At 38.8% G+C, this 19,060-nt stretch overlaps 1 protein-coding gene across 3 annotated transcripts in view; it reads right to left on the reverse strand.

The window, feature by feature from the left end:
- Positions 1-19,060, reverse strand: part of HS2ST1 (heparan sulfate 2-O-sulfotransferase 1) — a 214,239-nt gene that overhangs the window by 38,445 nt on the left and 156,734 nt on the right. For all 3 annotated transcript variants that reach the window (XM_056815385.1, XM_007480568.3, XM_001362226.4), the window contains exon 2: positions 2,480-2,718. In XM_056815385.1, coding sequence (XP_056671363.1) covers positions 2,480-2,668 — 189 coding nt within the window. In that variant the 5' untranslated portion in view covers positions 2,669-2,718. The remainder of the gene's footprint in view (positions 1-2,479; positions 2,719-19,060) is intronic.

Below are 19,060 nucleotides of genomic sequence, written 5' to 3' on the forward strand. Positions count from 1 at the left end.
TCTAAAGGACCGTTTTCAAGACCCCCCCAACACCCCCTAGGCGTAGGGATGCCACTGGATCCCATCACTTTGGGGTAAGCACCCCCCCTCACTAAATGAGGAAAACGCAATGCCTGTCATGGTACGCTCAGAGGGAATGGCTGCCCTCACCCCGCTGGGATGCAGAACATGGGGCGGGGCAGGGATGAAGATGGGCCAGAACGTCCAGGAGCCCCGGACCGGGCTTGTGGGGGCGGGAGATGTTGGTGACGCAGCCGAGAACACCAGGCACAGGCGAGGCGCCCGGCCGAGCTCCCCCGCCGGCGTCTGCCTGAGCGTGGGATCATGGTTCATCCTGCGCTGACAGAGGCCCACTCAGAGGGGCCTCTTACTAAGCCCAGTGACCAGACCCCTGGCTGCGGGGAGCCCGTTCAAAGACAACGTTCTAAAATTCCTGCCCGCCTGCCTCTGAGCGGACTGCAGGAAGGGCAGCTGGGGGCTCAGCGGAGAGCCAGGCCTGGGGACGGGAGGCGAATGGCCTCAGACACCTCCCGAGTGTCTGCGAGCCCCTCTCCGGCCTTGGCACCACACTCAGTGCTGATCCTAAGTCGGAGAGTTAAGGGCTAAAAAAAGCATTCTAGGAAAAGAAGGCAGTGCGGTAGGAGGCCCAGAGACCCGGCGCTGCCCCGTACTGGCTGCGTGACCCTGGGCAAGTCACTGAACTTCAAGGGGGTCAAACACAAACAGAAATGGGGGCCACTAAGCCCTACTGGAGGCTCCAGGGGGCCACAGAATGAATTCCTCTCAAACGGTGGCATTGTCTATTTTATGGTATTTTTATTTATCCTGCCCACTTCATTTCAGCTGGATTGGTGGGGTGCTGTGGGCCCCCTCTGTCCTGGGCAATCCTCTAAATTCTAAGAGTGAAGTCCCAGGAGGATGGCCGCCTGCCCTGGCACAGGGAGTTCCTGCCACCATGAGAACGCCAGGAAGAATGCCCCCATTTGCTTCACCCACCGTAGAAGTGTTTCTTCCCCTCCTCTCCAGCGCTGGAGTGGATCATTTTTATTTATTTTCCTTATTTGGTCCCTGAAAGCCCTCTGCATGCTAATTGAGTTTGCTGCTAAGAAGGCGGTTTGCATTTCCCCTGAGACGGCTGACTAGATCTCTGTCTAACCTGCCTTTGTCCCTGGACGCTGTGTGAAGTCTTTCTTAAAGCAAGCCCTTCCAGCCCTCAACAAACACTTCCCCATACAACAGGTTTCCCATAATTCAATGCAACCTTTAGGGCGGAAGGAGTGGATTCCTGCGGAGGGATGGGCTGAGCTGGACGGCCCTTTGGACCCCGTCTGTGAGATTTTATGATTCTATAGACACGAAGAAGTAAAAAGATCGATTCTTGCCCGCTGGAAGCTTTGGTCAAACATTCATGGGAATGACTAAAAGATGGCCTGAGATGGAGGAGGACAGAGACACACTGGGTCCTAATGGGTACCTGGAATCTTCTATACAGGTACCCTAGGGCAGCTCGGTGGCGCAGGGAGACTTGAATTCGAATCTGACCTCAGAGACTTTTTAGTCGTGTGGAGAGTGTACTTGGACAAGTCACTTCACCCTGTTTGCCTCAGTTTCCTTATCTGTCAAACGTGCTGGAAAAGGGAATGGAGAACAAACCAGGTCAGTATCGTTGCCAAGAAAACCCGAAATGGGATACTGAAGTGTCGGACACCGCTCGAGGGAGTGAATGGTACACGGCGCGTATTCTTCAAGGAAGGGCTACTTCAACCTTTGCACGCTGTCAGGCAGGGATCTGGCTGTCTGAGGAGCGGCGGCCGCTGGCTTTGGGGAGGCCTCCCCACCTTCCTCAGCCCTGGCAGCTGCAACAACTCTCAAAGGGCATCGAGAGCAGCGGGCAGGGGGCGGCCGCCGAGCGAGCGCAGCACCATCGCCGTGACGTGACGTGGATGAGGAGGCCGTGCCGAGAACGCGGCACCGAGGGGGCGAAGAGTAACGGAGGCTAAGAATGGCGCGACGCGCGGCGTTGACAGAACACCTCGGGTGGGCGAGGGGCTTTCACAGGTTCTCTCACTTGGCAGAAAGCTCCTGGAAGCCGGAGTCCGTGTCATCTTTCCGTCTCTGTATCCCCAGCGCCCGGCACAGGGCCTGCTACCCCGGGGTGCTAAATCGTGTTTGTGGAAGAGGACGGGTTCATGACATACCCTCTATTTTGGTGCTGGCAAACAGCACGCCGCTTTACTGAGGGCCATATAATTGGGGGATTGCCCTGCTCTTATACTTAAAAGAAAACCGTTCATTCATTCATTCAACAAACATTTACTGAACTCCTGCCATAGCCCTGGGTGCAGGGCCCAGTCCTTGTCCTTAAGGCCCTCGCGTTAGGAAATGCAGTTTTCCTCCAAAAGAGACGCCCCCGAAGCGTTGCGCCGGGCACTAAACCCTCGAGAAGGCTTAGACCAAAGGGCAGGCCCCCAGGACTCACCTGGTCTTGCAGGGACATCACCGGGTTATTCTTGGTGGTGTTGATGTGGAGGACGTGGTATTTATTCTTTGCACACAGGTCATAGGCGATGTTGGTAAAGGAAGTGCTTGCCGTTTTAGGGACTCTGTTATAAATGATCACCATGTCTTCCTCTTCATCCAAAGCTGCATCTGGCCGAGGACCATCCATCGTATGCCGCTGTTCAATTTCGCGCACTTCATGCCTTGCAATAGCCCTTTCTGCAACAGAAAACAGACGTGGACTAAGTTTTTGGTCATTTGAAAAAAATGTGTGCAACAGTAGGATTTAGTGCAAAGTAAGAAAGGGAAGATGATAGCACTGAGGAGGTGGAACAATTAAGCAATGCATCTTCTTAAAGTAGAATGATGTTCTAAGCCAAGTCCTTGGATTTTGTATCTCTTTAAAAATCCTGTACAAATCATCTAATCAAATGGGCTTTAAAATGAAAAGGGTGAGACATTAGCGCAAATATTAAAAAGCCAAACCTGATACCACAGAGAGTGGTTAGTGTTTAGCAAGAATAATCAAAGAAGTTCAAACCAAGAAATAAACCAAGAAGTTCAAAGGAAACGAAATCAGGACAACAGATAGTAATAAGTAATAAAGTCCATGGCTTACAATGTTTATAGACAAATGTACAAAATGTGTGCCACAAGATAAAGCTGAAATCCTAAAATAAGGAGGTAAATCAAACTTCACAGGCCACTAAGATTGGGTAGAATAAGCATTTTTCAAAAGAAAGAGGGAAGTTAAAAGATAGCTGGGATTGTGGTGGTGAGAGGGAGAATAAATACCATTGCATACTAAGAAGAGAGAAATCCAAGAGAGGGAGCATGGTAGAATGCATTTGCATGGTAACTACTGGAGGTAGAAAGAGAAACAATATCAACTAGAACCAGAAAGAATGAAGAAAGAGATAAGAAATTTGGGAAATAATTGTGTGTGTGGTTAGAGGCATGTTACAGTAGTAATGGAAGATATCAATTATCCAGATATATGCTAGAGTTCTCTATCTGCCTCAAGCAGGACAATAATTTTTTTAAATTGGCTTAACAGTAATTTCATCCTTCAAAACTCAGAGAAACCAATAAAAGGAAATTTCTATGATAAAGGGGCAAAATGATGTAGTGAATATTTCCCTGAGTTTAGAGTTGAAAAGATCTGGATTTGAATTCTCTCTGTCCCACCAGGTACTTACTATTACTAGCTGGGTGACCATAGACATTCTCTGTGTTTTACAATTCCTCATCTATAAAATGATGGGGTTGGAACTGATGACTCTTAAGGCCTCTTCCCATTTTAAGTCTATGATCCTCACTGAAAAGAAAGCACTAATTGTCTGCCTCTGATGGATAAAAAGAGAACTTTGAGAAGAAGTAATCAAGTTATCTAAGAACAAGGGAGAGGAAAGCCTGAAACAGAGTCCTAGTTTCACATAAAATTCTCTTCTATTTTACTGTGTGTATGGAGATGCTCATTTTATTTAGTATTTGTTCAGTTTAGAATAAATATATTTTTTGTTTTAAAAGGAAAATGTGAGCAGTTGATAGTATAATTTAAGTGAATGTCAGATTCAAAGAGTAACCAACTAGTAATGCTTTGATGACTTATGATAATAGCATAACACATTTAGTGTTGGAAAGGCACCCAAACAAGTCATTTTATAAGACAAAATTGAAGTCTAGTAAGGTTAAGTGACTAAGACCCATAGTATCACAGATTTAGAGGAGGAATGAAATTCAAAGACATATAATTCAACCCCCTCATTTTGCAGGTGAGGCAACTATAGCTCCAAGTGGTTAAGAGTTTGATCAAGGTCATAACACAAGTAGAGAGTAGGAGGGGAGGATCTGAATTCAAGTTTATCTAAAGCCAAACTGAGTGTTCTGTCTAACTCTAGTTATGTGAGTCAGTTTTCTGAGCTTAACACTGTATTGATTAACACTTTTGTCAGTGATTTGGTAAAAGACAGACAACACCCTTTCATACCAAAGACAATTATGCTGCTGGTGAATAACATCAATTGTGTAGGGAACATTCCATGGAATTTACTAAGTGGCTGGGATGTTCCAAGATCCTAGATAGGCTTCAGAATTTCCCCTATAGGCCTAGCAGTACCAGATCTTAAACTGTACTCTAAAGCAGTGATCATCAAAACAATATGGTACTAGCTAAGAGACAGAAGGGAGAATCAATGGCAGAGACTTGGGGTAAATAACCACAGCAAGATAGTGTACAATAAACCCAAAGATCCCAGCTTTTAGGACAAGAACTGATTGTTTGACAAAAACTGTGGGAAAATTAGAAAACAGTATGGGAGAGATACGTCTATATCAACATCTCACACACCATACCAAGATAAATTCAGAATGGGTAAATGACCTAAATATAAAGTAGGAAACTATAAGTAAAATAGGTGAACATAGAATAGTTTACCTGTCAGATATATGGGAAAGGAAATATTTTAAGACCAAGCAAGAGACAGAGAATATTATAAAATTTAAAATGAATAATTTTGATTACATTAAATTAAAAAGGTTTTGTACAAACAAAACCAATGCAACCAAAATTAGAAGGGAAGCAACAAATTGGGGAAAAATTCTTTATAACAAAACCCTCTGACAAAGGTCTATTTACAAAGAGTTAAATCAATTGTACAAAACATCAAGCCTTCTCCAATTGATAAATGGGCAAGGGACATGAATAGGCAGTTTTCAGATAAAGAAATAAAAACAATCAACAAGCACATAAAAAAGTGTTCTAAATCTCTTATAATTAAAGAAATGCAAATCAAAACAACTCTGAGATACCACATAACACCTAGAAGGCTGGCTAACATGACAGCAAAGGAAAGTAATAAATGTTGGTGGGGATATGACATAAGTGGAACACTAATGCAATGCTGGTGGAGTTGTGAACTGATCCAACCATTCTGGAAGGCAATTTGGAACTATGCCCAATGGCCTTTAAAAGACTGCCTGCCCTTTGATCCAACCAAAGAGATAATAAAGAAAAAGACTTGTACAAGAATATTCATGGCAGAACTAATTGTGGTACATGTTGGTGATGGAATACTATTGTGCTCAAAGGAATAATGAACTGGAGGGATTCCATGTGAACTGGAACGACCTCCAGGAAGTGATGCAGAGTGAGAGGAGCAGAACCAGGAGAACGTTGTACACAGAGACAGACACACATGGCACAATTGAATGTAATGGACTTTTCTACTAGCAGCAAAGCAATGATTAAGGACAATTCTGAGGGACTTATGAGAAAGAACTGTGGGAGTAGAACATGTTTCAATGGGGATATGACTGGGGATGTAGACAATCACTCTATTGCAAATATCAATAACATGGAAATAGGTCTTGATCAATGACACATGTAAAACCCAGTGGAAAACTCATGGGAGGGGGGTGGGAGGAATGGAGGGAAAGAACATGAATCATGTAACCATGGAAAAACATTCTTAATTAATTAAATAAACTTTAATAAGAGAAAAAATATGATATTAAAATGATCTTCTGGGGCACACATAATAAACGACTAAAAAGTTAAAAAAAATTGTCCCGAATAACTTTGTTCTTTTTTTTTGGTAGATAATTTTGTAAGGGGGAAATAAAAAAATAGAAGGGGAAATATAAAGAAACTGTTTCATTGGTGAAAAAGTAAGTCTTACAGACAATAAGATAGGCATATCCTGGAGCACAATTTCCCTCCATCTAAACTGAGAAGACCAATGAAGCAGGTGTCGATAGTATTTTTGCCTGTTCACTTCCAGTACATAGTATTTGGGGCTTTTCTGCATGTTCCCTAGCATTCTGAGAATCCCCTGTAATTTCACTCATTAACCAAAGTTCCGAGCTTCAGAACCACCTCTGAAGACATATGTGCAAATGCCAAGCACAAGCCTTCAAGTGAAAAGAGAATATTCAAGTAAAATGTACCCAGAAAGCCTTCTTGGGCCCCCAGAAACCACTTCACATGAACAAACAATTTCTCAAACTTGAAATTGTTCTTTAACACACAAGGGCAACGAGTCAGCATAGAACACAAAACAAGGAATGTGCACTGTGAATTTGAAAACAAAACAGGTTAATGTTAATGGCAAAGGTTTTTTAGGGTTTGCACTGTAATTTTGGGGGGTGGGGCAGAAGAGGGGAACATGCAAAGATACAGAGGGGCAGGCAGGGTGGTCATCTGTAGGTTGGAGGGAGGAGCTGTGTCCATGAGATCAGAGGGCCACTGGAGAGAGAATGGGAACAAAGATGTCTAGGTTGATTGATGATGATTTAATGGCCCTTTGGTTTGACTACAAATGTAAATGTGCCCTTTAGGGTCTAGGAGAAGAAGCCACACCATCACTCCAAACTTTGGTTTTGGATGTTAATAAACATTTACTAAGAGCTATAATGAACCAGGTCCTGGGCTAGGCTCTGGAGAAAGAAAGAGAAAATAAACTTACTTCATATGAAGGGAATCTGATTCCTACAAGCAAACACTAGGGAAGGGAAGAAAAAGGGTAGAAGGGGGATCGGCTGAATTTGGTTCAATGATCTGTGGTTGGCGATGGTGGAAAGGATCAGATGTGTTCTATGGATGCCTAGAAAGTTTGCTGGTCCAGGCCTGGCTGGTTTGTTCCTTCAACTTCTCCACCTAATTCAAACTGCTGCCTGTTCTCTCTGTTTTGGCACCTGATTACAATGGGGATATGACATTTTCCAATTGTCTCAACCCAATTAAACAAGTATTCTCAAATGCCAAGTCTGGTCTCTCTCGCAGAGCTGTACAGTTCATCTTTCTTCCCATCAGAGCTTAGAATAACTGGACTGAAATATTCTAAATGATAAATGCTGGAGAAGCAGCAGCTAGATGGTACAGTGGACAGAGCTTTGAGCCTGGAGTCAAAGACCTGAGTTCAAATTCAGTCACGTCCTAGCTGTTTGACCCTGGGCAAGTCACTAACCTCTGCCTACCTCCATTTCCTCAACTGCAAAATGGGGATAATAATAGCACCTGCCTCCTAGGGTTGTTGTAAGGATCAAATGAAATACTGATAAAATGGTTAACACACAGTAGGTGTTTAACAAATACATGTTCCCTTTCCTTCCCCTTCACAAGTTGGCAAAGACTTTAGGCATCATCCATGCTAAGCAGTTCATTCTGCTGATGAGGAAAACAGGCCCAGAAGGGAAAAGTGATTGCTCACTCTCAGACAACTAGTTAGTGTCAAAAATGGGAGGGGGGGGGGGAGTAGGGCGGAAGGAATCAAAATTTTAAAGTTCTTGTTAAAATGACGTTTACCTACATCAATTTGGGCATTTCTTAAATGTCTCTCATGTTCATTGGAGAACTGAATACATATCTAAGCCTAGAGGAAAAGGCTATAAAATCCATTCTCAGTATAATTTCCTAGGAAAATTCTATCCATAAATTACTGACCTAACCTCATCAATTTCCACTTTGAAAAGAAGCAGCTACTGGTCCACTTGAATAATAAACATCTTCTAAGGATGCTGAAATTCAGTAACTTCACTGTAATTCAGGAGAGGGATTTTTGAATACTAGCTCATTGACCTGTTACTTCACAAGGCTTAGATTTCAATCTATAGTGATCTGTGAATGGTTCTTCAAGAGAAAACACTGTGATAGTATCATTAACTATCTGCTTTTTGGAGTTGGGGCCATAATGATTCTATTCAGCAAGTATGTATCGAGTGTGTCAAAGAACAGTAGATATACAATAAAAAATTTTTTTTCTAAACTCCTCAAAATATTTACTGCATGAGACAGTTCTGTTGTTACAGCTACACAAACTGCTTTTCCACTAAAGGGACAAAGCAACGTTGGTGGCAGCTGACAGACAGGAGCCCCTCCTAGAGCAGCCCAGATGGGCGTGAAATTGCCTTTAAACGATTCATGTAACTCTCAATGGATGATTCAGAATCTAGTCTTGCCCATTTATCTGAAATGAGGGATTGAAAAAAAATTATGTGAGGTTTTACAACTGAATAAACCAATTTACATTTTGGTGGACGTATGACTAAAGGTCAACTGCAATTTAAAACTTTTTTTATAATTCCTTCATCTGCTTATAAAATTGCACATATTTTAATAAATATTTTCAAAATGATAATTTAAGAACTATGCATCCAACATGTGGATCAAAAGTATAAATAATTAATATAATATAATAATAATATAATATAAATAAATAAAAATCATAAAACAGAAAATCCCTATCTCTGTTTACTGAGAACTTATGGTAACTAATGTGGTTAAAAAAAACCAAAAACCTGACACATGGTCCTCAAAGATATACACATCTGTCAAAATTGATCACTATTCTTGGTTTATTTTTTTTTAATGTACTTTTGCTCTATTGTAGAATTTGGATCTTTTCTTTAAATAACATAATATTATGTTCAGTGTTAAAATCAGAGTAATTATTAAATCCTCACTAATATAGTGTCTTTGTTCACTGTCTTTTCACATACATTACATAACTATATGAATTATATGAACTATATGAATGTGGAAACTTAGAAAAGTCAGCATAGTAAAGTGAAAGCTCTTTTATTAGAGACTCAGAGGAAAATTTTACTTTATTTCCACAAAAGAAAAAATATAATAAGTAATAGACCTTGAATGCTTTAATAACCTTATTACCACATTTGTAAACTCTTGACTGGTTTGCTAAGGGTTTGACTTCTGTTACAATAAAAGCTCCCACATCCTTGGACAACATTAGGAGCACTCCCCCTCCCCTGGTATATGAGGGGATGATGTAGTGGGAAAAGAATACTTGGTCAGTATCATGACTTTGGTTCAAATCAATTTCTTCCCCTCAGTATGTTTATATTTTAACTTGTCTATAAAATTAGGAGGTTTGGTGTAGATAAACTCAAAAACATGCCTTCCAATTCTAAATCTATGATCCTACTGTCATTTACCTAATCAATGTGCCTTCAAGGTAAACAAAAAAATAAGATCATGCTGATAATTAAGTGACAAACACAAAAAACAGTGATGGTGTTTTCAATAAGACACGTACTTACAGTAGGTTCGTTTTCATTGGTTCTAATTCCTTTTATTCAAGTTGGTATGCATTCTTTTACTAGAGTTGCTTTGGAGTTTCTTGAATGTCTAGGGTCTCTATGAGTTATCAACTTTATTGATATTAATCATCAAAAATGGAATATAGGCAATTGATTCTCAATACTTCAAATTTTGAAGTAATGTTTCTTCATCTTGAAGCCACAGATTATAAACAAAGCAGGGTTAAAGCTAGTTCTAAATTTTAAAAAAATGTATAGCCTCTGAGTGATGGAGATGAGAACATGTTCCAGGACTTACGTCCGGGAGATGTCTAGAAAGAGAGTCAGGATCCTTGAAGGAGTAAAAGATGGCTTTGATGAAAACAAAACAAAACAAAAAACAGTGGGGTAAGAGGACAGATGTGAGGGTTGGGACTCTAGACTTTAAATACATCTAGTTGATTCACTAAAGAGCATGAACAAGTCACTTTAACTCAGAGAACATTAGCTTCCTTCTTCTATGAAGGTTTCTTCTAACTCTCTAAATCCTACCCTTTGTTTTTCTATGTTTATTCTTTTACAACAGTAAACTTAATTCTGTGGCATCTCCCAAGTCGGACAAATGCTTGCAACACTCTACCTCTTCACTAGCTTCACTGAAGCTATTTTATGCCTGAAAATTGATGTTTCCTACAGATATCAAGATTAGCAAGGTCTTTGAAAAGACCCTTGACACAGGCAATACTTAACTATCAAAGGGGCTATGTTGAGACATGCAATTTATATCTCTACGAAGAATAAAGTAAAATAAATAGAAGTATGAAGGGATAAGTCATTCAATGTCAGTGGATGTTAATAGGCACGGAGCTGTTCACAATAAAATGTAGATTGGGGAGAAATTATGATAGATGGGGGAGTGGGAAGCATTATCTCTTGGGGAGCCCCAAAATCATGATGTGACTATACTCTAAATCTAGTGTCAACACGTTCCATCCTATTCCAAATGGTGAGAGTTCATCATATTCTGCTCATGTTTGATGAAGGGCTGAAAACAGTGCCATTATGAAAAACTATACGAAGGAAAATTATTTGTATTGTTCTTCAATGTAAAGTAGTTCTAACCTGCAAAATAGTCTAGGCATGCATGGAATTTTAATATCTCACTGCTTTCAATGATAGATGCAGGTTCATTATTAATTGATTCAACTGAACAGTTCAACAAGCACTAATTAACTACCTACTATGAGCAATACATTGCTGGGTGCTAGAGATAAAAAACAACTGAAAAATACTCTATTTATCTCAAGAAGATATGAGTATTAATTAAGAGGATAAAGGAAAAAGGAGTCAGCAACCCCACAAGCAACACCTAAGCATGAATCTTGAAGGAAGCTAAGGATTTAAGAATGTAGATTTAAGGGGTAGATGACTCAGTAGACAGTCAGGCCCAGAAATGTGGAGCTCTGGATTCAAGTCTGGCCTCAGACACTTCCTAGCTGAGTGACCTGGGGCAAGCCACTTAACACAAATCGCCTAGAGCTTACTGCTCTTCTGCTTTGGATCTGATACTCAGTATTGATTCTAAGACAGAAGCTAAGAGTTGTTTTGTTTTTTTAAAAGTGGTGGTGAGAAGAAAGTGCAGCCAGGAATGGAAAGGCAGCCTGTATATAAAAGCACACAGATGAGAGTCAACAAGCATTTATTAAGCACTTGACAATATTTATAGTGACTTCCAAACCTGAATTTGTTATATAAATGCACATTAGCTATTATTATTTTTATCTATCATAGATAGGTCCAATTAGTTCAAATAATGAATTCACTGGAGTTGTTGCATGAATTCTCATTCATACTACTTGAAGTCATAACCATAGTCTTTGGTTCCAGCCCAGTGGAAATATGCAATGCCAATATGAATGATGGAACCACTTCAAGGGATTCATTGTTCTCACTAATCCTGACCTAGCTGTTGTCACAAGGTTGTAAACAGGTTCAAATGTGATAATATATTTTTTTAAGTTCTCCATAAACTTTTAATGTGCTATATACATGTAAACTCCCATTATTATTAGGAAGTTTAGGGGTTTTTTATATATATATATGTATATATATATATATATATAATATAGGGTTTATTATTAGGAAGAGGGTTAGTGAAGGGGCAAAGAGAGCTCTGTTTTGAGCATGTTGACTCTGAGATGCCTATCTCTGAGGGAGACATCCGGCAGGCAGTTGTTGGTGTGGTGCAGGAGCTCAGGAGATGAAGAACCAAGATTCATTCATTCTCTCTCTCTCTCTCTCTCTCTCTCTCTCTCTCTCTCTCTCTCTCTCTCTCTCTCTCTCTCTCTCTCTCTCTCTCTCTCTCTCCCACACACTTGGGAGTCGTTCATGATTTGAATCTTTAGGGAATTATAAAAATTTTAGACAATAAAAATTAAGAACTAGCTTGTGGACTTTTATTTTACAAGGGTTATTGAGAACGTGAAAATTTAGCAATCTAACTTAAAGGAGTAAAAATGACCAAAAAATGCTCAAAAACCATATTTTTACTGATTAGACTTTTGAACTCACTTCAATGAAAATAATGTCAAGTCAATTAAATTATAAAACTTTCGATTGCTTTAATCCCCAAAAGACAGCTAGGAAGACAAGAATCAGTTCTGTAATAGGGCTACTCCCTGATAACTTGAACCCAGTTAAACAGCTGGCTATTAGTGAATGAATAATTATTTAAGTTTTCCCAACTTCAGAAATCATAAAGAACCTCCATGGGATCTAACTCTACCTGTTCTTATTTTTAAATCCTTCTCTGTCACTTGTACATTTAGTTGCACAAATAATTTTTTTCTATATATACATACTCCTTCAAAGTTAAGAGTACTTTAATGAACAGGAATTAATTAGTTGTCTACTATGTGCCAAGCACTATGCTAAGCATTGGAAATACAATTATAAAAGTAAAAGAAGCCTGCCTTTTAATAGGATTACATTCTACATGATGAAATAAATAATGTAATGTACAAGACAACTTATGAGGAATCCACTATTTGAATCAAGTAAAATAAAAATCTTAAAATGGACAAAATTTATTTTTTAGCTTTGTCCGACTGGAGAAATGTTTTGAAATATACTTTTAAACTACTATGGCACCTGATAGGAAAATGATTATAATTATACTATAGCAATTCAACTATAGCAATTCAATATGCACTAATATAACTTTTTATGTCCCTGAGATATCTATAACAAAGGAATACAAGTTATAGTTTACTTACTATCAAGCAGGTTATGCTTTTTATTGATGAGCATTTTAAAATATGAAGTTCTTAAATAAGATACACTTTCAAGGTTTTATCAATCTGAACAGCCCTCTGGTATACTTAGATCTTTAGTCTTTCTTTACTTGCTTGAGTAAGATAGAGTGAGCAGGCTAATAGCTAAATATAGTGTGACAGAGAATAGAAAGCAAAAGTAGGAATGTGCTCATTCTTCTACTGAATGAGAATATTTAAAAATTTAAGTATGAAGTTGATGAAAATATTTCCAGTAAGGTATTATGCTGATGAAATATATATATATATATATATATATATTTCCTGATGAATATAACCTGATGAAACATGACTTAATCTTAACCTTGAAGGAGCTTATAATCTTTATTAAAATGCATTTTTGAATATGTGAATAGATGGAAGATTGTTATGGAGATTCCATAAAGTGGAAAGAACTGGAGGCAGGAGAATCATGGAGAAAAAGACTCCTGGGTTGGTCTTTAAAAAAGGAAAGAATTTCAACAGAATTTCATCCTTCTCTTATTCCTCTTCTCCATGCTCCAAAACTCATTTTTCTATCCCAAACCTCCCTCCCTTAGGAACTTCTCTGTTATTGTCAGAGGCAACAGAATCCTCCCAGACACTACCACTTACAACTTGGGTCTTTGACTCTTCACTGTCTCTCACTTATTCTCTTTTTCCAATTTGTTGCCAAAGCTTGCCATTTCTACTATCATAACATTTCTGATATAAGCCCCCTACTCTTCTCTGACCCTGAAATCACTCTGATGCCGATCTCCATCCCCTCATACCTGGACTACTGTAGTAGCCTTCATTACCCCTCCCTGACTAAGGAAGGTCTCTCCCTACTCTAATCCAGTCATCACTCAGCTCTCAAATTAATCTTCCTACAGTACAGGTCTGAATATTTCACCCCATTTTAATAAATCCCAATGGCTTCCTATTACCTCCAGAATCAAATATAAAGGCCTCAATAACCTGGTTCCCTTATACCTTTCCAATCTTCCTATACCCTTTTCAATTCCATATATTCCATGTTATAACACTGGCTTTCTTGTCATTTATTACAAGATCTTCCATCTCCCAGTTCTATTTATTTTCACTGCTCCTCCCCCATGCCTGGAATTCTCTCACTCCTCATCTTCCTCTCCAGTTTTCTTCAAGTAAGTTTCAGCTAAAATTCCAACTTCCACAAGAAGACTTTATCCCACCCCTTAACAATAGTACTTTCTCTCTGTTGAGTATATTAAATTTATCCTGTATATCCCTTGCTTGTACAGAATTTCTGGTGTTGTTTCCTGAATTAGACCACAAATGCCTCAAAAGTCAGGAAAATTTTACCTTTGTAATCCCAATGTTTAGCTCAGTGCCTGGCACACAGAAGGAGCTTAATAAGTGTTTGATGACTTGAGTTTCTGGACATTCCAAGTGATGGTAGGCAGTTGGAAATAAGTATGTTATTCATTCACATAGAGGTAATAAGTGAAATCACAAGAATGAACAAGGATGCTAAAACAGGTGGTAACAAGAGTGAAGAAATGGCACCCAGGGCACTGGGCAATATTAGAGGATGGGGAAATGATGACCTGGTAAAGGAGAACAAGAGGATCACTACTGAGACCATGAAACATTTTTACCAAAAAAGTGAATTATTATATTACCAAAGATTATCTACTAATTGTATTGATCAATGACTTGAACCTATTAAAATGTTTTTTCTTCATCCCTATCTTTAGATCTTAGGGGTCACTAAACATTCTTTCCTTTCACAATAAAAGTGGTCAATTAATTTCTTCCCAATTGTTGCTACTACAAGGATCTTTGGACCATTTCCAGGTGGTTTCTGTGTTCCCTCTTCTAACAAAGACATTTATATTCTCTAATGAACTTTTTATTCAAAGATATATCGTGTTTTCTAAGTTTTTTTTAATCTTTATATCTGCCTAAAGATACTCAGAATATCCAAATTTGCTTCAAATGCAACATATCCAAACCTCTCCTAAAAGATGTTTCTCCTTCTAATTCTCATGTTGTTTCTTTGACTGGTACCACCATTAGCTTAGTCCTGCTGAAACCTGATTACATCTTGTTAGTTTAGGCGCTTATTAAATATTTGTTCTAAATAAATGTTTGTTGATTAGTTGTCAAGTCATGTTAATTCTGCCTTGGTAAAATGAAGGCATTGTACAGATCCCATGATTTCTTCTCTTTATTCCTAATCCCTGAGTTATTCAAGAATACACATGCTACTCCTCAAAAAAGAAAGGAAGACAGAAAGGGAGAGAGGGAGGAAGATAAGAAAGAGGGGAGGAAGGGAGAAAGGAAGGAAGGGAGGGAAAGAGAAGAGAGGAAGGAAGGAAGGAAGGAAAGAAGGAAGGAAGGAAAGAAGGAAGGAAGGAAGGAAGGAAGGAAGGAAAGAAGGAAGGAAGGAAGGAAAGAAGGAAGGAAGGAAGGAAAGAAGGAAGGAAGGAAGGAAGGAAGGAAGGAAGGAAGGAAGGAAGGAAGGAAGGAAGGAAGGAAGGAAGGAAGGAAGGAAGGAAGGAAGGAAGGAGGAAGGAATAGGTGAAGGAGGGAGACCAGGAAAAGGGTCACTAAGTACTTTGCTGATGATTAATGGAGTATTTATCACGTCAGCGGAAAGCCATAATAATAATAATAAAAGTTAATAGTTAATATTTATAGAGCACTTATTCTATACTAAGTACTTTACAATCATCATCTTATTTGATACTCTCATTATCCCCATTTTACAGATAAGGAAACTGAGGCAGAGAGAGGGTTAAGTGAATTACCCAAGGTCACAGAGCTAGTGAGTATCTGAAGCTGGATTTAAAATAAGGTCTTTTTGACTAGGCCTCCTAGACAGCAATGACCCAGCAGATCTGTGACTTGTTAAACTGTATACAGTTATTTGTACATTGTCTACACCAAGGAACAGAAGTTCCTTGAGGGAAGGACAAGTTTTTGTTCTTTGGTTCCTAGCAGAGTGCCATTCTAAGTTCTTAATAATGCTGACTGCCTACATAAAAGAACTTAAAATATCTCTGATAGGATTTTTAAGAAGAGTCAAAAAACTACACTGTCCTGCACTGTTAGTACCAGAAGTCAGACCCAGGCAGGCGGGGAGGACAGAATTATTCCCTAAGAAGCACACAAGGGAAGGAGAGAAGTGAGCAAAAAGCCCAACATCCCAGGAGCTGTCCATGGTGGCCTCCTCCTCCTTTCCCAGAATCATTTCTCACTCTATGCAATTGATGCCTACTTAGAAAGTTACATGACCCCTATGCTAGTGCTGTTAATGCTACACACATTCAAACACCCACATCAATTATCTCTACCTGAATTGGATCACACCATGCACCTCTCAGAACTGTCTACTTGTTCTTTGCCAAATGACAATGAGAATGTGTTGATTCCATTAAATCAAAAGTGTTAAATAAATATGAAAAAAATGTTTATATGTGCTCCCTTTATGTATACAAATAATAACAAAAATAATAAAAATAACTGAAATTTACATAGTTTCTCAATTTACAGATGAGGAAATAGGTCTCCAGGTTTCACCTGTGATCACATGGTAGGTGCCAAGGGTGAGATTCCAATCGGGGGCTCTCCTGACCATGATGTTTCCTCCTCTACTACACTGAATCTCAATCACAGAATCTTTCTTTGGGCCGAATTTATGACTTAATGCATGCAATCATGTCTGTGATAGAAACTCTTTTCACCAATGATGACTGATCCTCATGTAACCGAGAGTTCATCACTGGTATTTAGCAACAGAGCAATAATGAGGTCAATATACACTATTACAGTTTAATAACTGAAAATATTTATATAGTGCTTTAAGGTGTGCAAAGCACATGTTATGTTATCTGCCTAGATCTTCACAACAACCTTGAGAGGTGGGTGCTAGACACTGAAAGAGGCCAAGAGCCTTGGCTTGTTGGCAAGTGCCAGAGGCAAGATGTGAACTCTGGTCCTCTTGATTTCTCCTTCTTGAGAATTCCAGGTTCAGTATTCCTATCCACTGTTACCCAGCTGCCTAGAACAATACTTTCTTATAGCGATATAGACATCTTCATTCATTTACAGACTAGCACAATGCCCAGAACAGAGGAGGCATTTATCATCACCTGATTGGCTGATTTGTGACGGTCAGTGTCAATGTCAGGGATTCAGCAAAATCTTCCGGTCCCAAATACCTTCTTTAAGAGCTCTGGGACTTCTCGGGCACATCGAATAGAAGATGTAACTTGTATTTGGTACATGCATACATACATACAGACATGATGTAACCAAAAAATTTTAGGCATTTTAAACTTCTGACTGTGCTAATCAGAAGAGCAAACATCCACAAGATGATTCTTTGGGAGAAGATATGTACACACACATAACATAAAACAGTTTTATCAGGAGAGTTCTAATCTAGAACCACATATACTTGTGGATTATCCAACCAGTGTAATCCTTTTATTTAAGTTTCAAGATCATTCAAAACAACTTTAGTCACCTCAATAAAAATATTCAGTCTCACTTCTTTAGCTCTGAGCCACACTAATCCTGGGTTACAGAACAACATTCTTCAGTTTGGTCTATGATCAGAGGGAGTAAAATGAGCATTGCAAAGATTTGCATAAACCCATATTTTTTCATTTCAGAGCTATCACTAATGACAGACTACTACTAAATCTAACAGAATGAAGTTGTACATTTTATTTTTCATATGATAGATTTTTAATAGCATTTTATGGTATAATACACTAAATGTGAGGAGGCCAAGCTAAAAGGTCTTTTTTTTTCCTGTGGAAAAAGTTGTCATAGCGTTCCCAAGTACAACTGTATTTTTAAGTCCTTTGGCAAAAAACCCAATCTCAAAAGAAGGAAACAGAGAATCAATATAGCCCATCCCCAACTTCATTTAGGTAACAATACTAGATTCAAGCTTTATACATATTTGGAGCAGACAGGAGGTTTTTCCTATAAGGGCACCAATCTTAAAAAAAAATCAGGGAAGGAAATTATTGTCATAGCTACTTTATACAACATGTCTCCCAAACATATAATATTAAAATATATTACCAATAATAATCTTCCCAATAAGCACAATGGAAATACAGAAATACCTCCCCACTTGATACATTTATTGCTATAATACTCTGTTCAAGGGCTACAAAACACAGTCCTTTTCTCCTTTGGGAAATTAATTTGCTATGAAAGAACATGACCTACTTGTTTTGACATGCTTGGTAGGCAACACTAGAGGCAGCTTAGGGTTGTACAAAGACCCCTGAGAAAAGTATGGAGAGAAAGTCTTTTTTTATTTTTTTTTGGTTCTTAAGACCTAAGCAATAGTGGTTTGGATGTCTGCTATATCCTTTGGCATTCATGATTGGATTTACTATGGGAGGAAAGAGTAAAGTATTGATCACACATCTGTTATAATTATTTATGGAACAGTTCAATTAAGAAACAAAAGAAAGTCTTCTACACGTTGGGCAGAATGAGCTGCATTATATCTCTACTGGTGGATTTTGTTTAATGGAATCTAACTGACACAACTGAAAACATCAGAGCTGGTGGCTACATGTTTCTCAATCCCTGATTTATGGAAGGTAATTTTGGAGCTCATACGATGACCACAATCAGTTGTGCAATCCTTCTACCTTCCTCATAATTATATGTGATAAAAGGGAATGGTAGGTGATAAAAGTTTTAAGCTGATGTTGGTGATGCCTGAACAAGGGAAGATTACAGACTTTCTTTTCAGTCAATGCTACTGCTCCCACAGTAGAGTTGCAATGTCTATATTTCCAATCATCTTCTGTGTGTTGTTATCTATGTAGGAAGACTTCTGACTTTCTGACTAATAAAAATGGGAGACATTTTCTCCTGGTATGGGAATCAATAGGAAATTAGGGTTATGAGAAAAAATGTGACTTTAAAGAAGATATAGCTAAACCATAAATCTTCCATGTTCCATTTACCTCACTTTTAAAACAAGGTTTTGGAATAGTTCTAAGGTCCCTTCAAACTTCAAATCTTCATAATTTTATATTTAAGATATCTTGTCCTAGATTTTTACATTTTTCTGCCACAGGCAACATTGACACTGTCTTCTTGACTTTGGTTACCTAATTTTCAATTAATTTGACTGAAATTCTTTAGGACTTAGCTTTGACAATTTTTCCATGATGACAGAGAGGTCTTATACTCCTAGTGGTCTATTA

The sequence above is a fragment of the Monodelphis domestica genome, chromosome 2, assembly GCF_027887165.1.
Source record: "Monodelphis domestica isolate mMonDom1 chromosome 2, mMonDom1.pri, whole genome shotgun sequence".
Classification (NCBI taxonomy): domain Eukaryota; kingdom Metazoa; phylum Chordata; class Mammalia; order Didelphimorphia; family Didelphidae; genus Monodelphis; species Monodelphis domestica.